The sequence below is a fragment of the Urocampus carinirostris genome, chromosome 17 (assembly GCF_059441175.1).
Source record: "Urocampus carinirostris isolate Australia breed hairy pipefish chromosome 17, RoL_Ucar_1.0, whole genome shotgun sequence".
Lineage (NCBI taxonomy): Eukaryota > Metazoa > Chordata > Actinopteri > Syngnathiformes > Syngnathidae > Urocampus > Urocampus carinirostris.
In genome coordinates this window covers 6990425-7013191 of record NC_142365.1, presented here as the reverse complement: position 1 = coordinate 7013191, position 22767 = coordinate 6990425, and the positions used below count along the sequence as shown (strand labels likewise).

The following is a 22767-nucleotide window of genomic DNA, read 5'->3' as shown; positions in this document are numbered from 1 at the left end:
GTTTTAGTGCGCCTGGGCCATACCTTGGTCATTCGGAGCCTATCTCTGCCCTCCACTCACCGAATAAGGGGGCACTCTTTTCGGACAGGCTTTCACAGACACTTGAGACTTTCTTTGCAGTTCATTTTGGCCGGGAAACGTCTTAATATATTAGCAAAGGGCAGCGGTCTTCAACATTTTTCAAGTTAGCTACTTTTTGTGACTAATTAGTCCAAAGGGCACTAAGTGACGTAACAGGTTGTTACTATTTTATTACCAGGTTACTTATTGGAAGTAGGTTTGAATAAACACAGTCAACTACAAAATGACCCAGCACTGATTAGCTATTTTCATAACAGGTCCACCTTAGTTGTCCTTAGAGGGCACCCTGGTGCCCGTGGGCACCAGGTTGAAGACCCTTGGCCTAGGGTTTATGGGGAACGCACAGTGTAGTGAGGTTCTTACTCTGATTAAGAGTATTTAGAAATAAATGGTAAAGTCACCAAAATGCCTTACACATTTCTTTTTCATTTGAACGTCCAACAGATTTAGTGTACACCCTTGGGAACATCAAACCGCTTCTGGTAGACCCAGCCAATATGGCCGATGGACTATGGATCTGTTCGGGCTTTTTCAGTGAGTGTGAGTTAGGGACGCCTGTACATGCAAGCGCACATACCTGGAACCTCCTCATATCTCGCGGGTTTCCCGCGTTTTTCAGGCAGTTCTGGTTGCACTTGAGGAAAAACTTGAGGAAAAACCTGAGCACAAACAAGATCAGCAGTCATTTTTTTTGGTTGATTTGTACATTTAAACAAGGAGTCGAGAAAGTCTGACGGTCATCTGTAAACTTGAAGGACTATATGTTGCACCTCACCCCCTGTTACCCATCCATCCATTATCTGCACCGCTTATCCTCAGTAGGGTCGCGAGGGTGCTGGAGCCCATCCCAGCTATCTTCGGGCAGTGGGCAGGAGACACCCTGAACTGGTTGCCAGCCAGTCGCAGGGCGCCTCTTGTTACAACTGTAACAAAACATTGTTCAACCCATTCCTCTTGTACTGCTCCACTTTTTTCCCACTATGCTCTCTGTTACGAACAGGACCAAACTCACTCGTATAACTTACACAGCAACTAAAATCATTAACCAAACCACACCCAAATTCTCAGACTTAAGTTACAGATCCATCATCAAACTGGCAAACACAGGAGTCCAGGATATAACTCACCCACTACACCACGGGTCGGAACCTTCCTGACCCAAAGAACCGTAACAGCAAAACATCTTGATTTTTTTGAGCTATCCATACCATATATTTAAAGACTAAATTCAGCAAAACCGCCAAATCCGCTCTTCAGACAAAGGGTAATTTTTCAGCGCATTTTATTTCTCTGTGTGACGTCAGATGATTTGATAAAATGATAATAATGCCACAGGAAATATATAGATCCAATGTCTAATTATATGCACCAACACGACCACTTTTCGCGTTGGACTACTACTTTTGTCCACCTTGAAAAGACGCTCCCCTACTTACGACCATTCGACTTTTGAAATACGGTAGAAACGAACATTTTGTTCGGGATGTCAAAAAATATCCGGACATAGCTGTAAGTTAGATTTTGTATTGTGTGCACCTTTTTCCGAGTACAGGACAGTACTGTAGTGCTTCTTTTCACTGCTACCAGCGTGTGGCGCTGTGAGAACTCACCAAGCATCCACCCGGAAGAAGGAAAAAACACTTCCTCTCCCTAGTTCCTATGTAAACATTCTATACCGTATCTCCAGCGCACTTTTTATTGTTTAATATCTCATGTATCCATTCAAATGGTTGGTGTAAAGTGTAAAGAAGAGGCAAGCCATTTCTTTTGGAATGAAAGTGGAATAAGAAAGCTTGATGCGGTTGAGAAAATGGTCGGAACGCTTTTTTCGGCCACTTTTTACCACGGAGGATGACCTCATCAAGGGCATTTTCCAAAAGTTAAACTCAACTTTATTTATCTTTATAGAGCATATTATTTTTTAGCATAAAACAATACGGGTTACTTATACAAGCCTTAAACATACTTATATAAACCTTAAACGTACAAAATATAACACTGAAGCAACTTACGAACAAATTAAACTTACGAACGATTGTCCGCAACCTATGTCGTTCGTAAGTTGGGCAGCATTTGTCCTGATAAAAAAAAAAAAAATCTTCCGCTTTTTAAAATTCAAACAAAAAAATCCTGACTCGAGAATAGTATTTTAGTCTATGGATGCTTTATTTCGTAGTGGGACAAAGTCTTTGTGGGTGAATGAGGCCGCTCCAAGGATCACATTAGATTTCCATTTTGGTAAAAGTTTGCTACATGTGATTTGTTTCTTTTTTAATATTCTGGAGACAGATTGTGTTTCACGCATAGAAATTGAATGCGTAATCAAATGTACCGCTTTTTCATGTCAAAAGGTTGGTATGTATGATCTACAGTGTACTCATGTTGGATTTCTGTACTTTTATTTTGGAAATACATACATTTTGCTGCTAATCTCCTTGCAGTATTTCTCATTACACTATTTCAGGAATCGACAACCAGCTCCCTGGCATTTTTTTCGAAAATGTTTGATAATGGAAAATGATACGGTTTTAGTCTGAGGACAAAGAAAACATTCTTAATGTTTTCCAATGAACATAGATATGTACAGCATATACTGTATCTATATAGAATGTGCTGCTTTCCTTACAAGTCTGTAAAGCCAATATGGCTCTTTTAACATTTTGGGTTAACAACCCTTTCCCCCATTGTTTTGTAGCAGTTTATATGCAGGAGTTCATAAATATTACCTGTTTATCCTAATATACTTGTAAATCTAATTTTTCATTATTAGCATAATATTTCATTTTTATCCTGGAGTGCGAAGTTTAATATTGTAGTAAAATATGTTATTTATGACAATAAAGACAATTCTATTCCTAATGCTATGAGGTTAGCGATGCTAGTGGCGTTAGCATTAGCGGCATGTTTTTGTTTAACTTGACGCGCATGAAGTATGCAAAGAATTGTGGGAACTTTAGTTGAAGTTTGGTCTCCGACTCACAAAGCATTACACGGGAGGATTAAAAAAAAGCAATGGCGTGTGCCGGACTCGGTGGCAGGTCGGCGTGTTAAAGCCGACATTAACGAGCTCGGAACCGCTAGCTACAAGCGGCAGCGGGATTCCGCATGGTTAATTACGATGACCCTTGACCCCCGGGGTGACAGCCTATCACGGCGCGGGACAGCCACAGTGACCTCTTGAGACCTCGCGCCGTCTCGTCTTCTTCACTGCGATGCACACGACCGTTTAAAGCAGAGTTTTCGTTTTCTTACTCGCGAACAGTCAAGTTGATTTTATTCGTTCTAAATTTAATTGTCAGAAAGTTGCTTAGTAGTTCCAGTGATTCCTACCTCACTAAAGAATGTTATTTTTGTATGTTCACAAAAATCAAGTACTTCAATATTACGTGTCTATGTCGTCAAAACATTCAGGAATGACAGAATATGATGAATACCTGTTTTGATCCCGACGATGTCCGCTCTCCCGTCCCGGCTTACGACCCATTTTTGATCCCGACTACGTCATCTCTCCTGTCCTGGCTTACGACTCGTTAGAATAATTATCATAATGCTAATAAAAATCACACTATTAACAGTCATTTTTACCACTATGAGGCGCTAAATAATACACACTGCCCCTTTGAACTGTATACAGTAATGACTATCTAAACTGTTGGCAGGACTTTTTTCTTATTTTAGGTATATTGTTATTTTTATGATCATTAATTGCATGTTTTTACATTTATCTGATAAATTAAAAACAACACCAATAAGGTTATTTAAGTTTTTGCAGTGAGAGTAAATATGAGCATTGATAGGCAAATTCAAACATGAGAGTATGTGTGATATGATGTAAAATCACTGATATACCATTTTAGTAGGAAGAACACCCCCCCTACCGCCTCTTCTCATTGCAATTGACCCCATCTGAACTCCAATATGGCAGGCGAGTACAAAAGCCAACACGCATAGCATAAATGGATTTCAGTGTGTGGTCTTTTAGAGGAGTCCAATTAAAGCGGGCTAAATGACCGAGGGATGGGGGCAGTGTTCCCTCTAAGCTGCGCGCACTGCCCGCACATTCTCAGCGCACAAGAAAATCTAGCCTGCGCACAAAAATGAGGGCTCAAAATGACTAATTAAGAAGTGACTTAAGTCAAAGTTACAGTGCATGAAGGTAAAAATACAGGGGTTCCCCTGACGTTGTGTCCTAAATGCTGTATTTTGAAGTCGAGTCGAAGTAGAACGAAGTTGAGTAAAGTTAGTAGAGTTTGTCGAGAACCGGCTTCTTCGGCTCGGCTCACTAAAAGGAACCGGCTCTTTCGGGTCCTAAACGGCTCTTCAGGTTGTTTTTGCTTCTTTAATCCCAACATTACCAAATATGATGTAAAACTATGCACAAAATGACTTAAAAGAAAGGGGAAATAGAACAAAAAGGAAAAAAAATACTAAAATGAAAAATGAGTGAAAAGCTGAGAAAAAAAGAAACAAAAGGAAGAGAAAAAAAGAAGGAAAAATTTACAAAAAAAGCCAGAAAAAAAGAAAAAGAAATGTAGGAAAAAAGTTAATAGAGAACAAAAAGAAAAAAGTAACATCTCGGAAAACCCCCCACCCCTTATCAAGCTAGTGGTCATGTTCCAGCCATCACATCGCTCTTTACCTTTTCTTTGGTCATCTGACCGGCACTCCGAAAGCGCTGCTGTGGGCCACTGCTCACACCGAAACGCTCACGGTCCAATTGAATTGCAAGGTCCAATTAATTTTGGTTTTATTTTCAATTATCTTTGATTTTCAAAAATATTGTGTGAACCGTAACGCAATTGGGTCCTGTTTCCGTTCTGGTCGTGACATATATATAGAAAGAGACATTTCAATGTTACAACAGTTTGTTACAAAATATGGCTAGTTAAAACTAGCATGATGCCAACAAGTCCTGTATGTATTTTAGGGGGTAGTGAGGGGTTTTTCTTTTTTTCCTTTCTAACTGGGGAATTACAGAACATTCCACTCTATTTTCGCGTACGTCAGTTGTATTCCCAAAAGACTCACTATTTAAGAATAACCAGGCTACATACACATTCACTTAAACAAAGCTGTTGTCAAGTGTTAGCAAAAACATACATCGCCTCCAAAATGGTTGACACTTCCTGTATCTAAAAAAATCGTTCTGACTCGGGGTCTCCAACTTGGTACCCACGGGCACCAAAGGACAATTGAGGTGCCTGAGGACCTGTTCTGAAAATAGCTCACTAGTGCTGGGTCATTGTGATTTTCTTCTTTTATTGGTTGACTGAGTCTATTTAACCCTATTTTTAATACTTAACCTGGTAACAACTTAGTAATAACGTGGTAATAACATAACAATAATGACAATAAAGGCTAATTCTATTCTATCCTATTCTATAAACTTTTATTTTACAAATTCAAATTAACGTATTCCAGTTCATGGGTTTCATTGACGAAACAAAATCTATTCAAGTATTGATTTTTATTTTGAAGTAATTAATTGAGAGAATGTTATGAAAATCTACTTATTTATTCATTTTTCATTCATTTTTTACAGGAACAAAATTCGAATTTATGTTTTTTTTTTAAGTGATTTTTTAGCTGTCTGGCTATTTTTTTTTTTGCACGCTATCTAGCTAACATTTTATCTTTCCTTTTGTACTAATTTTTAGGCTAAATATGGAAGGGCTCTCTAACCCTGTCATGATTAATGATGTGACTCAGCTGTGCTTGTGGGTTCTGATTGGCCCCCTATCACTATACGAACAGAGTCCTGTCAATCCCCTGTTTTCTGCAAATCTCTGTGTATACTAGGCAAGCCTTTTTCGACCCTTACTCACGCCTGTCCCGTTTTTTGCTCCTGTTTGTTTCCCGCTATGACCTGTTTTGATCCCGACCACGTCTGCTCCAGTCTGTCTCAGGTTTCAACCCGTTTTGATCCCAACCACATCTGCTCTCCCGTCTCGGCTTACGACTCGTTCCTGACCACGTCTTGCTCTCCCAGTCCCGGCTACCGACCAGTTTTCCGCCCCTGACACCGCCATCGCTCGCTACGGAAGATCCACTTCCGTGTTTTCGGATCAAAATCAGAGTACGAAAGCGACTTCCTCCCCGCGCCTAGCGAACACCGGATCGTGGGTGCAGCCCTTCCTCTCTCTTTCAATAAAACTTGTGGTAAACGTCACGCAAGTGGGTCCTATTTCCGTTCTGGCCCTGACAAGCCCTATAAGAAGACCTAATTGTAAATGAGGTGTCTAGACAAGCATATGCCTGAGTGCCAACACGGAGATGGGAGATCTTATTAACCAAAGTCCCTGATGACAAAATACAGTTGATTTTCTCAGGCAAAGATTGAGCAGCTTGAGCAAGATTTCACAGAGGATGACAGTCAGTATCGTCAGTAGTGCTCTATTCCAATGTTTCTCAAATGCTGGGTTGTGACCCAAAAGTGGCTCACGGAGTTGTTTTCAGTGGGTCACCGGCCTTTGCCTTGGCTAACTATTCCAAAGAAAATAGATTAGCTGAGGTTCAATTACATTACTTAGCAGTAGATGGCATTTCACATCAAAGAATAAGACCAGTAACGTTTACAAATGTTGAAAGATGTGGATTCTATTATCCTGAAGACAAAGGAGGACAAAAACTAAGCATGCAGCCGTCATTTTTTGCTTGTGCGTGTTTAGTCTGAAGGGCAGCACGGCGGCGCGGTGGTTAGCGCGTGTGTGGCACAGTTCTGAGGCCGTAGGTTCAAATCCAGCTACCAACGTTCCTGTGTGAAGTTTGCATGTCCTCCCCGTGCTTGTGTGGGTTTCCTCCTGGCACCCCGGTTTCCTCCCACATTCCAAAAACATGCATGTCAGGTTAATTGACCGGTCCAAATTGTCCCTAGGTGTGAATGAGCGAGCGAGTTGTCTGTCCCTGTGTGCCCTACGATTGGCTGGCAACCAGTTCAGAGTGTCCCCTGCCCACTGCCCGATGATTGCTGGGATGGGCTCCAGCACCCCCGCGACCCTACTGAGGATAAGCGGTGCAGATGATGGATGGATGGATGTTTAGTCTATTAAAAATGGCTGACGCTACTGAAGTCAAGCGTTATGGATTTCATTAAATATGCACCTTATCAATAATGATTAAATTATCTATGAAGTTGTTTTCTTGTTTAAAAATAAGAATATTTTTTTATGTATCGGCAGTGTCTGAAACTGTTTTCCATCTGCCATCAGTAGGTACCTGTATTTACTCATTCATTCATGCATTTGCGTTGCGTCGTCTGCTACAAGCAACGTGAACTCCTCTTTCCACGATGCTTTTAATGTATGTTTACGTTTTGTAGCGTCATCAATTTTGTTAGCTTCTTTTGAATCTTTCTTCTGAGGTTTAGGTTTTAGCTTGATTCCTAACCAATTATCCATTTTTCTTGTGTTCTCTGTGCGTCTACCTTGGAAAATGATATGCAAATGCGCGACCTTGTAACGCTCGGGAAAGTCCGAGTATGCAAATTGCCAAACGAACTGAGATTCCGAAATTTCCACACCGGGCGAAGATTTCCAAATCAAAAAAAAAATCTTTCGGGTTTTTTTTTTCTTGAAAAAGTTGTCGGCCAGCCGGGCGTAGACGTTTTGTAAGTCGTACACCCGACGTAAAAGAGGCACGTTATTTCAGACACTGGTGTCTGGTTTAAACTGCACAATACTTTTCTTCTATAAATTTAAGAATGGAAAATTTTTATTGATTTGGGTCAGAGGTATTTATTAGGGTGGGATTGCAGGTCCTGATGTCAGACCAGTTGAGAACCCTCAACTTTGGGACCCCTTTTAATGTTTAACAATCAGCTAATGGACCCCCTTTTCATGTAAAAATGATGGTAAGTCCCCTCAGTCTTTACACAAATACATTTTTGCAGTCGTTGTTCTGTATCTCATCTGTGCCCGGCATATTCTGTAATAAAAAGAAACTGCTTATCTTTTTAAAAACTTTTTAAAAGACTATATCAAAAGATACTGACAGCTCATTAGAGATTTCAATTACTGCGTAATCTATCCGACAAAACACTAAAAAAAGAGCTGAAAAAAAGAAAGGGAGCTGGGAATGGGAGGGGATTTAGGTGGACTTCATTTGCATAGCGGACGCCTTAAGTCATTGCAAGGCTGCCATGTTGCCTGTCAATCATCCTTCCTCTTGGGAAATATGCTAATGACCACCAGAGAGGGCGGAAAAGGAGGACGGATCAGCCTCTCGACATCTTCATCATCATCATCGTAATAAAAGTCATCGTTATCTTCAAATGTCTCATAAGTCTTTAATGTCATCATCATTACCATCATCATCTTGATTGCGTCACTTCCTGTCATATACACAAACAGACACACACCCTGCGCCCATAAAAGGAAGCCCTAATTCGCATACATAATATAGCCATGATTTAATTGTCCAATTGGCTGTTGCAAACGCATACATTAGAGAATCAATGGCGGCAATGACCATTTTTTTCGTAATTTATGACAACATGAATAACAACAACTCGACAAGTAGCTCATAAATGCGGTACTAAAAGACAAGAATATATCAAAGTAAGGGGGATGAGCGCCACCAGGCTGTACTTGCCCAAGACACACCACAGGAAATGGTGCTCCTGCAACCCTAGTGGTTAAGGGATCCACCCCACTTTTCTTTGTGTTTCCATAGTGCAGTGGTTAGCATAGTGCTACTTTGTTGGTTTGACTCTCTAGTCTTTTGTTTAAAACAGTTGTAATATAGATATTTATGTCACGGTTGCCATGGCGCCCAATAGGCCCCACCCGTGTGGCGCCAGCTGCGGCTCATTGACAGATTTGCTTTACGTCTATTTGAGCTCAGTGCTCTCAATTGACCTTGGTCAGTCCGTCAACGAACCTCTTCCCCGCAAGACGTGGGTTCTGACTTGGTCCTGTTTTCCTGTTGGTATTTCCAGTCTGGAATTGTTCCCGTTTATTTTTGTCTTGTTTAATATCGATTTCCATTTTTGTCCTGTTTATTATTCTCTCCAGTTTTCGTTCCCGTCTTGTTTGTCCTGTTAATTTTCGATATCCTGTTTCATTATCAATCTTGTCTGTCTCGCATCGACCCCATCTGTCCGATATCTACTCAGGCAATTGGTATTAATCTCGTCAGCCTCTGGCTTCCAATCATTTCACGCCAGACTGCTGCCTAACGTGCATGACTCCCCATTTCTCATAAAATAAAAGGCTCGTGTGAGAACGTCACGCGTTTGGGTCCTGATCCTGTTCTGGTTCATGACAATTTATTTACACTTTTTTATCTTTTCATTTTAGTTATTTAACGGAAACAGGTAATTATTTGTGTCCTCATCGTAATTATAAACTAATTCAATGGGGTAAGGGTAGAGTTATGTCATGACAATGACATTTCTGAGCCAAAAGTATCGGTAGCGGATCGGCATCAATCGATACTATTGTAAGGGAAATTATAGTTTGATTATAGTTTGAATGTGCCTTCATATGATTTTATCCTCAAAAGTACCTTAACGAAGCCAAAGATTATATCCAGGTGCTGTTTGTATTCTTGCAAAAAAATGTATCTCTTGGGCCCAGCTAACTATTAATCAAGATCGCCTTCACTTTAGTGCTGGGAAGTTTGGTCAAGAGTTTGCCTCCCTTTTCTACTCCCTTGACTTCACAGTGACGCATTGTACCTTTTGTGTCACAAAGTTTCACTTCTCTTACTGCTCAGTTATCATGCTTGCATGCCATCTAGCAACCAGCATTATTCGCTTCATTTAAACATGTGATTTCTGTCCAAAACAGATTCATTTCACGTGTGCATGTGATTTCGCTTAAGCCAATCAGATATAATGTTTTATGCCTGTGTTTTCAATAGATGTCTCTAGCCATTGGGGGTGTGTGATTCCAGTATCGCCCACCCTTAACTACTACCAAAATTAGAGGATAATAGTATTGAAATACAATGTAGCAACCTTCATCGACTCACAAATGATTGTCTCATTAAAAATGAATCAGCTTGTTTACATTACACCAATTAACACGCAGTTATCGATGATTGATGGAAACGATGATTGGCATTTTCAATCATGCTGCAAATGAAGACTAGACAGGAGCATGTGTGTTGTGTGTGTCGAGGCCACATTAAGCGAAATGCTAATCATGTTGAGATCTCAGCGTTAACTGACAGGTCCCAGTAAATAAACGGGCACACAAAAACAGCCTTAGACACAAAACAAGTCAAAACTTTGAAAAGACCGAACAAAGAACGGTACAAGACGGGGACGTAAATGAAAGTGTGAGATTGTGACAACTGACATGGCGGAGCGTTTACTAAAATTATGACTGACAGTTGTCATGTCACAGCAAGCACAAATACACGCGTTATTGACTGTGGTTAATATCAACCGTGGGCGTAACCAACCCGTTTTTGGGAGGGGCTCAGTGACAGCTAATGTTCCCCGTTTTTTCCACGGGTCTGAGCAGCGCTTGAAACAACAGTGAGCAACAGCAATCCCAAGTGTGGCAACTAAGTCATTATCAAACATGTCCAAAACTTGACATTTTGCTGAGTTTCCGGCAATGCAAAATGATTTTTCTCTTTTGAATGAATTGACTCATGTACTATTGCAAACGTCGTTTGTTCTTACAATTCTTTCACAAGATATCCATTTCTTTTTATTTCCTGATATATTTCGTCGCATAATATTAACATTTTTGGGGGCTTAAATAGTCGGTTGCAAGATACAGAACTGTAATCAAATTTTTAGTAGAAATACAATGTTGGCAACAAAATTCACTTGATATAATTGGAAATTTTTTGAATGCAACACAAAGTTTTTCTTCTTTTTTTCCGTGTTTTTTTTTCTACTTTTTAAAAAATTCCTTTAAAAAAATCTCATTGTGTTTATTTTTTCCGAGCTGTTACTTTTTTCTTTTTGTTCTCTATTTACTTTTGTCCTACATTTCTTTCTTTTCTTTTTTTCTGGCTTTTTTTCTTAATTTTTCCTTCTTTTTTCTCTTCCTTTTGTTTCTTTTTTTTCTTAGCTTTTCACGACTTCTTCATTTTGGTATTTTTTTGTTCTATTCCCCCCTTCCTTTAAGTCATTTTGTGCAATATTTTACATAATATTTGGTCATGTTGGGATTAAAGAAGAAGGTTCTCGTCAAACTCTACCAACTTTCCTCAACTTCGTTCTACTTCGACTCGACTTCAAAATACCGCATTTAGGACACAACGTCGGGGAACCCGTGTATTTTTACCTTCATGCACTGTAACTTTGACTTAAGTCGCTTCTTAATTAGTCATTTTGAGCCCTCGTTTTTGTGCGCTGGCTAGATTTTCTTGTGCGCAGAGAATGTGCAAGCAGTGCACTATTGCGCACGCGCGCAGCTTAGAGGGAAGACTGGTGACAGCATCATTTATTTGGCTTGGTGCTGGCGCTGCCAACATTTTTAACAAAGCAAGCACACTGGTCTTTGCTGGTCTCCAGTAAGTATTTTGTTTGTCTCTTTACCCCTCTCTTGCCTATGTGTAAAATATTGTTTTCATGAGGTCACTTAAAGAACTGCTACACTTTGCATCTACACTTCATACTCAATGATTGTACTCCGTGCTTTATGCTAAATGTAAACAAAACACTCAGTCGCTAAGAACACCGCTGCCCACTAGTGTCGTGGAGGTGCAATTGCACTTTATCATGGGAAAATTCATAAAAAAAGCATACGTTAGTGTCGCAACATATCCTTCATGTTCTAGTCCAGTTGCAGCAAGTTAGTGTTCCTGCATCATATTTCATGGCACACTTGTTGTTCTATTCAAGTGTGGGAATATTTTCTGCGTGGTCTTACTTTAATGTTTTGTTCCGTTAGAACTGGCTGGTGTTGGAACATGATATTGTTTTTCTAGCCACGCAGGAGTATATTTTCTTTCTCGTCTTTAAAGTTTACTTCCGGAAGAGCTAGTTAGTGTTCCAACATATCCTGCATTGTGTTTGTTGTATGTTTTGTTCAGTTAGTTATTTTGTAATCCAACATATTATGTATTATCTCTCTTTCATGTTTTGTTCTCTTTAGATCTAGTGAGTGTGCCTGCAGTATATTTCGTAGTCCTGTCATCATGGAACTTTGGTTGTTGTTCTATCCTTTTGTGGGAATGTTTCTTGTGCTGTCTTACCTTTATATTTTGTTCTTTTAGAGCTGGTTGGTGTTGGAACATTATGTAGTATCTAGGCGTGAGCATGTTTCCTGGGTTCCCTTGATTTAGTGTTTCGTTCAGTTACATCTAGTTAGTATTCCAACATATGCCACATTATCTTCTTCCATTTTTTGTTCAGTTGGAGCTAGTTAGGTGTCTTCTATGTTTTGTACAGTTACAGTTTGTGCTCCAACATATTCTGCATTGTCTTCCTTTATGTTTTTGTTCAGTTATTTAGTTTGCTTTCGAACATAACCTTTCATTTCTGTTCAGTTGGATTCAGTTAAGTGTTCCTGCTTAATATTTTATAGTTTCGTCGTCATGGTCCTCTTGTTGTTTCTTGTGTAGTCTTTGATGTTTTGTTCTGTTAGAACTGTTTGGTGACGGAACTTTATGTAGTTATTCCGTCCACACAGGAGTTTGTTCCTTTCTTTTGTGTTTAGGTAAATAAAAACTAGTGGTTATTTTATAATATCCTTGTGTTTAAACATATCCTTCATTTTATTTCTTTCATGTTTTGTTTTTGTTTGAATCAAATTCCTTTTCAACCTTATGTAGCAGAATCAAATAGTTGAGCCTGCGTGAGCGTACCTCGATGTCCCTGAATTCCGGAGATACTAGTAAACTTTGTTGTTCTCTTTCTCTAGACCAGGGGTCTGCAACCTATGACACGCGTGCCAGCAGTGGCACGCGAGGGGTTAACAAGTGGCACGCGAGTGCACGGCAAAATAATAATATATATATATTTTTTTTTAAATGCTCATTTTTACCTGAAATTTAGACATTTTAGTCGCGCACCGTGTTGTTTAGAGGCTTTGCGGTAGCGCCCCTCCTCCTCTGCTCTGTGTGTGAGCGCGTGTCTCCGCGGCGCTGAGGAGAGATCCGAGAGATCCGCCAACAAAACACAGGTGCGCGATAAATGAATGAATTACAAAAGCTCCTCCAGCGAAAAAGTCTCGTTCTTTCCAGCCAGCATGGACAGACGAATGGGGCTTTGTGCAAAAAAAATGACCGTGCTGTTTGTGCATTATGCCTCAAGAGCATTGTACCTCAAACAGCAAGTGTTAAACGTCATTACGAGACGAAACATGAACATGAATTCAAGGATAAGTAGGCGGATGCATTAAAACACGCTGTGTCCAGGTACGGCCAACAAACACAAACACTGAAAACCTTTGTCACTGCTAAAAACACCACCACTGAAGCAAGTTATCACATTGCTCACTGCATAGGAAAGCACGGAAAACCATTTATCTCTGTGACCAAATCAGCTGTCATTTCTGTTGCACTTATTTTCAAGTAGCCTCTTGCCCTGCTGCTGTTATTTCAAATTTTGATATTTTCTGCAACAAGATCTCATTGATGAATGGTATGGTAGCTGTCCACATCACTTGTTTTTAATTGTAGTTCGTTGTTGATGAAGAATGGTCGATTCTGGTTAATTCTTGTGGTAAAAGTCATGGATGTCTACAGGCCTTTCCACATGTTGCTCGCATCCATTTTTTAATTGATTGATGAACAAGAATAGTGGAAGATTGGTCAGTTATACGATTTCAATGTATATCCATGTTGTTGGATATTTAAAAAAATGATGTGCGAGTCATTGATCTTGGTGTGTCACACTGATTCACAAGGAAATTTGGAAGTGGCACTCCACACCGAAAGGTTGCTGACCCCTGCTCTAGACTATCAGATACTGATTCCTTTTCCGTAAATAAATCCTTTCTTCAAATACGAGTCTACGTTAATGTGATCTGCTTCTCCTTTCACACCTGAACCCGACACATTCGTCTTGGTGTGCAAGCTGGACACACACGCCTCCTCTCAAAGCGTGTGCGCTGGGATTAAAGTATGCTGAGAAAGCGCTTTCTATTGAGGCGACTTGACCTTTGCACGGCCGCTAAATGAGAGCACATGTCGGGCCAACGTTCTCGCCTCTCGTAAAAGCGCCGGGCGAGTGGCGGCGAATCCGCGATAACACGTAATCGTCCATTAAAATGCAGCTTCACAACCTCCATCGCGTCCATCATGGAGACGACGCCATAAAATGGGCGAGTGTGTGCGCACAAATGGGATGCTTGTCTTGTGTCAAGGTGTTGTATCATGATGACTGGGATACATGTTCTTTGTTTTTGGGATGATTGTCAAGTGACTGACTTTTGTTTTTCTATCCTGGTTTGGACGTTCTACTAAAAATGTCACCAATTTCGGCTCTGTGACGTTGCAGAACTAGCCTTGTTCGATATGTTGCTATCAATGACAATGAAGACGTTTCTCGTTTTAATTCTAAGAAATGTACCCTGATATTGCTAAAATAGAAACTACAGGGGCAGCACAATGCAGTAGTATTTGCTGCCCCTGTAGTTTCTATTTAGTGGTAGTAGCTCAGGGGGTAGAGTGCTCGTCTTGGGATCAAGGGATTCCAGTTCGAATCCCGGCTTGTCCGTGTTACATGTCGAAGTGTCCTTGGGTAAGACACTGAACCCCTAATATCCCCAATAAGCAGGTTAGCGCCTTACATGGCTGCACGGCCGCTATTGGGAAATGTGAAGCACACTGTAAAGTGCTTTGGGAAGTCATTGACTTGAAAAGCGCTATATAAATGCAGATCGTTTCATTTCATTTCGTGGTGGTTAGCGCGTGTGCAGCACAGTTCTGAGGTCATGAGATTGAACCACCTGTGTGGAGTTTGCATGTTCTCCCCATGCTTGCGTGGGTTTTTCTACCACATTCCAAAAACATGCATGTTAGGTTAATTGGCCGCTCCAAATTGTCCCTAGGTGTGAATGAGTGAGCGAATTGTCTGTCCCTGTGTGCCCTGCGACTGGCTGGCAACCAGTTCAAGGTGTCCCGTGCCTACTGCCCGAGGATGCCTGGGATAGGCCCCAGCGCCCCCGCGACCCTACTGAGGATAGGCAGTGCAGATAATGGATGGATGGATAGAAACTACAGGCCTAAATAATACCATCCTCTTTCATTTAATGTACATGTTTTAGGGATTTTTAAATAAAAGAAATGTATCTTTTGTGCCTGTTGAAAATGAAAAATTACCAACAGGGCTGTAAGAAAATATTCCATCCATCATTTTCCGCTAATCCGAGGTCAGGTTGCAGGGGCAGTAGCCTCAGCAGAGAAGCCCAGACCTCCGTATCCCCAGCCACTTCGTCAAGCTCATCCAATGGGATCCAGAGGCGTTCCCAGGCAGGCCCAGGTACTTAGTCTCTCCAGTGTGCCCCAGGGAGTCTCTGGAGCCTCCTGCAGGTCAGACATGCTTGGAACACCTCCCAAGGGAGGCATCCAGCTGGCTCCTTTCAATAGAAAGGAGCAAAGGCTGTACACAGAGTCCCTACTGGAAGACCGAGCTTCTCACCCTATCTTTAAAGGAGATCCCAGGCACACTGCGGAGGAAACTCATTTCAGCTGCTTGCATTCAAAATCTTGCTCTTTCAGTCATGATTCACAGTTCATGACTATAGGTTAGGGTAGGAACGTATTCAGCTGCTTCTTCGCCTCGAGGAACTGGTACAGGGTCTGTATGACGGCAGACGCTGATCTGTCTGTAGATCTCCTGTTCTATCCTACCCTCACTTGTGAACAGAACCCCAAGATACTTGAACTCCTCCACTTGAGGCAGGACTCCCAAACAGGATCCCTTCCCCACTAAGGCTGCGCATAGACATTCTGTCCAAAAAAGTAATGAACAGAATTTTGACAAAAGGCAGCCTTAGCGGAGTCCAACTCCCACTGGAAATGAATCCGACTTACTGCAATGCTGACAAAACTTTGGCATCAGTCATACAGGGACCCCACAGCTTGGATATGATTTTCAGGTACCGGATACTCCCGAGCTACCCCCAAAGGGCAGGCCAAGGAACATGATCGAATGACTTCTCAAAGTCCACAAAACACTTGTAGACCAGATGGGAACACCCATATGCACGCCTGAGGATCCTGAAGAGTTGGTCCACTGTTCAAACGCCTGAACGAAAACCAAACTGCTCCTGTTGAACGTGAGATCTGATTACCCTCCTCTCTAGTACCCCAGAATACAACTTACCAGGGAGGCTTTATGATCTGATCATATTGGAATACAGTATATTTATTAGCTTTTCAGTACCATCACCTATTTTTACTTGACTCCAGGTGTCATTTTTAAAAATTTCAACATCCGATCCGTCCGGTCCTCGGGTTGTAGCCATATTTTTTATTTGGCCCCTTATCCGTTTGACTTTGACAACACTGATTTAAGATTTTTGTAGTATTGAAACATGTCATGTCAATTCAAGTCACATTTATTTATATAGCCCTTAATTACAAAAATGTGTCAAAGGGCTGCACAGGATTACAATGACACCATCACCTGATCTTAAACCAACATGTGGGCAAGGAAAAACTCAAAACTTCAGCGTGAGGAAAAAAGAAACCTTGAGAAGGGGCCTCACAAGTGGTAATCCCCCTTCCAGGGTGACCAGGGTGAAATCTACTTTAAGTCATGATTTCATTTATAACATTATTTCAGTCATTTATAAACAATCAGGGGAGGGGTCTCTAACACTTTAAGGGGACACAATTGTAAACGAGGTGTGTAAACAACCTCTCCTGGGTTTCAACGTCGAGATAAATCAAGCAAAGTATAGCTCTACTCCCTGTGAACAAAATACAACTGATTTCCTCAGGCAAAGGTTGAGCAGCTTGGGCAGGATTTTCCCAAGGGAGACCAGGTCATTGTCAGTAGGACAGTGCTCGAGTTTAACTTTCTAATTAATTTACAATCAGGTTATGGATGCCTTTTTTGTATAAGAATAATGGTAAGCACCTCAGTTTTTGCATTGGTGAATTCCAACAGCAATTGTCTGTAACTCATTTATTGCCAGAATATTATCCATGCATCCATCCATCCATCCATTATCTGCACCCCTTATCCTCAGTAGGGTCACGGGGGTGCTGGAGCCCATCCCAGCTATCGTCAGGCAGTGGGTAGGAGACAACCTGAACTGGTTGCCAGACAGTTGCAGGGCACACAGGGACAGACAACTCACTCGCTCATTCTTACCAATTCAGATCGTCCAATTAACCCGACACGCATGTTTTCGGAATGCGGAAGGAAACCGGAGTGCCGGGAGGAAACCCACACAAGCACGGGGAGAACATGCAAACTCCACACAGGAGGTTCGATCTCATGACCTCAGAACTGTGCCGGACACGCGCTAACCACTGCTCCGCCGTGCTGCCTGCCAGAATATCATATAAATAAGAAATAATCATCATTTGTTTTGATAAATAAGCCCAGAATAAAACAAATACGCAAATAAGAAAACAACTTGACAACTTAACATGAAACTGGGGTTTGGAATTCATGTTTCAACATTTTCCAAGGACGTTGTGCTTCAAGATTTTTTTGTGAAGAAAGTGTTTTGGCTAAAAACACTGCAGGAGAAGACAACAGTGTAGTAGTGACATTATTTCCATGCTAGGAATAATTCCTGCGTACGCGAGTGTGAGGTCGCCAGAGATATTTTGGGTAAGTAGGATGACAGAAAGATGTGCGCGTGCGTGCGTTGCGGGGAAAAAAAGGCAGCAAAGATAAAGAGATCGTTTAGAAGAAGATAGTCTCCCTCCTCCTTTTCCTCCTCCAGATGATTGACAGCCACCCCACGCACCCCCTCCCCTGCACCCTTTGATTGACACCACACTAAGGGTTTATCCTGGGAAACAAAGCCGAGTTCCCAGTCCTCCATCCGTGCACACCTTCGCACACGCCTGCTTGCAATAACTCATCTTCACAGTCACCTTCTTTTTTGTTAAGCGCGTGAGAACGAGAGCGCACATGTCGTCATTTCCGCCTGGTTTCCTGTCATCTTTTAACCCATCTTAACCCCCCGAATTGCGGTCCAATAAGGGACAGTGATGGGAATTCTGGATCTTTTCAGTGAATCTGCGCTTTGGGTTCGGCTAACTTAAAAGTGCCAGTTCTTTGGGCTCTCGAACGGCTCATCAGATTTTTTGTTGATGCTTTTATAAATATAATACCAAATATAATAATTGTAATCACCAATGTTCCCTGTAATTTTCCACGGGTCTGAGCGTTCACACAAAGTTGGTGAGCAACGCTTGAAACAACAGTGAGCAACGGCAATCCAGAGTGTGGCAACGAAGTCATTATCAAACATGTCCAAAACTTGACATCAAGTTACAGTTTGCTGAGTTTCCGGCAATGCAAAAAAAAATTTCACTTTTGAATGAATTGACTAATGTATGTATTATTGCAAAGGTTGTCCGGCCTACAAACGTCATTTGTTTTTACAACAATTCTTTCTCAAGATTTCCATTTATTTTTTTTCCTGGTATCTTTTGTCGCATACTACTAACATTTTTGGGGGCTTATTGAGTCGGTTGCACGATACACAACTGTATTCACATTTCTTTAGTGGAAGTACAATGTTGGCAACAAGATTAACTTGGTATAATTGGAAATTATTTGAATGCAACGCAAACCTTTTTTCTTTTACCCTGTTTTTTTTTTTCATTTTTTTAATCCCTTTTAAAAATATCTCATTGTGTTTATTTTTTCCTAGCTGTTACTTTTGTTCTTTCTGTTCTCAATTTACTTTTTTCCTTTCTTTCTTTCTGGCTTTTTTTCTGATTTTTTCCTTTTTTCTTTCTTTTGTTTCTTTTTTTTCTCAGCTTTTCACTACTTTTTCATTTTGGTATATTTTTTCTTTTTTGTAGTATTCCCCCTTCCTTTAAGTCATTTTGTGCATAATTTTACATAATATTTGGTCATATAAGGACAAAAGAAGCAAAAACAACCTAAAGAGACGTTTGGGACCCGAAAGAGCCGGTTCCGTTTAGTGAGCCGAGCCGAAGAAGCCGGTTCTCGAAAAACTCTAAAAACTCACACACACACAGCTTAGACTCTAAGCTGCGTAATGGCGTGCGTGCCGTAGAGAACATTGCGCTGGATAGATTTTCTTGTGCGCTGAAAATGTGCACGTTCGCAGCTTAGAGGGAACACTGGTAATAACAATACACTCTTCTTCAAATCGCCTTTTAGGAAACCCAATGTCGCTGTACATAGAGTACAAAACAACAATAAAGCAAGAATAAAACAAGCAAGTAATACATAGCGTATAAAAACACAGTAAAGTTAAAAGGGGGCATTATATGCAGCAGATGATCATGAAAAGGCAAGTTTTTTTGTCCGGATTTGAAGGTGGACAGAGTGGCAGAATACCGGAGGTCAGACAGCAATGAGTTCCAGAGCTGTGGGGCAGAGCGGCTGAAAGCTCTGCTCCCTATGGAGCGGGCAGCAGGTATAGAGAGATTGAGGGAGGAAGGTGCAGGATGGTGCGGCAATGTGAAGGAGGTCTTAGAAGTAGAGAGGGGGCAAGGTTGTGGGTGATAATATTGGTTGGTATGTTATTTATTTATTCGTGTAACATAATGCACAAAATAACTGAAAATATCTCCTTCTTGTGCTGTTATAATTTGTGTGAGGTGGTTTGTTGAAACATGTGCATAAAAGAATTTGATCAATCAAGGTGTTCGTTCTGGTAGTTATTTGGATCCGGCTGCATAGAAGATTAAACTGGGCTGCTTGGAGTGGTCGGTGGTCAGGAGGTCCAGTACTCAATTGGGGTGCCAGAGGGCGTTAGACACCCCACTAAAGCAGACCACATTAAAGCAGATGTTTGTCGATTTTGTATTTATTGAGGGTGCACTGACACAAAACTTAGCTAAAGACAATTGCAGAGGCCTAAAGTACAACTAAATTTTCACGAAAATCGGTTTAGCCATTCCGTAGCCTGTAAGTCTCTCACTCTCTCACTCACACTTCAGGATTTATTAAGTACCGTAGTTTGGATTCCATTTTAATTAAATCCTATTTGGATTTCGATAGATCCAGATGGATAGGTTTGGACGGATCAAAGAAGTTAGATATAAGTAGTGAAGATTTTGATTAGATTTAGATTCCATTTACATGAGATATTTAGATTAGATTTATTTTTGTGACACTACAGTCAAATTTCATTTTTTTATGTAACTTTGGAAGGTAACGTTTTCATATTAAAGAGGGTGCTCATCTGGGAGGAATGAATCTTCTATTATGAATAAACTACAGAATGACGTAGACTAGTGAGCAGTAAAACCAATGAGCAACCAATTATTAAAATGGGTCTCTGCAGATAATACAATTGAAACAAAACCAGTAATACAATGTTAAAATATGAATTTGTTACATTACCACAAGGCAATATTAATCAAAATGTTGCGTTTACAGACGTGTGGGTGCTTTCTGGCTTTCCCCAATTTTATCGTTTAGCTCCTCAGTGGCTTTGCTTTGCCATTGCATTTTTGCTTGCATTAGTTTGGTCTAGATCAGGGGATGGTGTCATAAGAGACGGCTCAGCTAAAAAGTCTCTGTAGTGCGAAGTGGAAGGAGAAGAGGACGACGAGGTGAGCGGAGAAGATGAGGTAAAATTTTGGACTATTTGATAAAGTTTCAGGAGCGAGCAGAGAGAGTGGGAAAGGTGAGATGGCACAACATTCATTTGGACAGGTAACTTAAAATTAGTTTTACTTGGTTATATCAGTATCAGAAATTATTTTCCCCCCATTTTATTAACACTCCACTTATTGAAACATAAATATTTTGTTTGTTTGTTGTACATGATTCAATTGTTTGTTTGTTTGTACATGATTCAGATTGAATCGTTTCTTGTACATGATTCAATTGTTTGTTTGTTTGTACATGATTATTTTCGATTGTTCTCAGTTATTTTCGATTGTTCTCAGCTTAGGGATGCTGCTGGAAAAGTGAATTTCCCTTCGGGGATGAATAAAGTATCTATCTATCTATCTATCTATCTATTAAGCAACTTTAAAATAAAGCAACACAAAATTAAGAACCTTTAAGTTTCAGAGCAACAATATAAAAACCTATGAAATACAAGAGTATATTATAAATTAGGTATGTAAAAAAAGCTCATTGTATAAACACAGGAATATAAATTTAAATATTCAGAAACAAATTACAAAATCATTTTGAAGGGACAGTGTGTATTATTTAGCACCTCCTAGTGGTAAAAGAAATCGTAATTATTTAAAACAAAAACGATAGTCAAGTCACATTTATTTGTATAAATCTTAATCAAAAGGAGTCTCAAAGGGCTGCACAGACCAGAGATTATTGCAAACCGCAGACTATTATGACACCATCCCCTGATCTAAAACCTACATGAGGGCAAGGAAACCTCGACATGAGGAAAATGAAGAAACCTTGAAAGAAGAAACCACACCATGAGGTAATCCCCCTTCCTGGATGACCAGGCAAAAATACATGAATGTTATAAACGTCCATTATGTTAAATATGCGTAGGTCGACAAATTCCCATTTATTTTTCATAACATGAGCCTTGCCCAGAACGAGCTGGCATGGTTGTCCGACATTTTTCTCCTACAGGGACTCAAAAAAAAGAAAAGCATCCCAAAAGGCACCGAAAAATGAAAAGAAAATGTATTTGTTTCGTCACTTAGTGTTCGTAGTTTCCTTGTGCTTTATAGCACTCATTTTTGAATGAAAGACACCGTACAGTGACATTTAGTGGTCAAATTATACACGGTCCATTTAACTTTTTACAAAAACAACGGATTTAAAGTCAACAACACAGAATCACAGAAAAAAATGTCCAATCACGTGCGCCTTTCAAGAAAGAAAAGGCGTCTCGATAGGAGCCGGCTCTGTATTGGTGGGGAGACGGCTCCCATTGAAAGAGCCGCCACATAGAGCCGTTACGTTCGCTAACGACACATTACTGGTGCCAGTGGTTACGCGCAATCGAATGACGTGTGTATCAATAATGAGCTTGGCAGCGTGTTAAGGAACTTCCAATCAACACGTTCTCGCGTGACTTCCTGCTTGTGCACCTCTAACGACTTCTCACGTATTGAACTCGCGAACGTTTGACTGACAGCTCCTTGCACCAAATCACGTTTTTTTTTTTTAAATGTGCGTGCGTGGCCTAGTTAATCCGTCTCACTGCGGGTTACTAAAAGGTTAACTAGATGCAATGATATCCTATCACACGCTCGCCAAAAAGTTGCACGCACTGTGCGCGCGCGCACGTGGGTTTTGTGACGTGTGCGTGCGCGTGCACGGCCACATGTTGCAGATGTTGCGGCGCGGGTGTGTGAACAGGAAGTCTCCCACGGTATCCACGCTAACCTTCGCATTCCAGGCCCGCCACCTTCCCTGACATCTCCCATCGTGCTCTCTACGGCACGCACGCCATTACGCACGCGCTTGGAAAAACAAAAAAAAAACAGAAACAAAGCATATCATTTTTTTCTCTCATGGAAAGGGTGAGGAAGAGAGTATTGAATAAAAGAAAGGGAGGGAAAGCGTGCACAAAACACACGTATTCACACGACACACACCCGTTTAAAAGAGGTTAAAACGTGTACTAGATCTAGTTTCACTGGCTAACCCTTTTTTTCTTCCACCCG

General features: G+C 40.9%; 1 protein-coding gene across 2 annotated transcripts in view; it reads right to left on the bottom strand.

The window, feature by feature from the left end:
• Window positions 1-22767, bottom strand: part of LOC148349034 (transcription factor COE1-like) — a 40046-nt gene that overhangs the window by 12175 nt on the left and 5104 nt on the right. For both annotated transcript variants that reach the window (XM_088320926.1, XM_088320927.1), the window contains exon 7: window positions 659-740. In XM_088320926.1, coding sequence (XP_088177052.1) covers window positions 659-740 — 82 coding nt within the window. The remainder of the gene's footprint in view (window positions 1-658; window positions 741-22767) is intronic.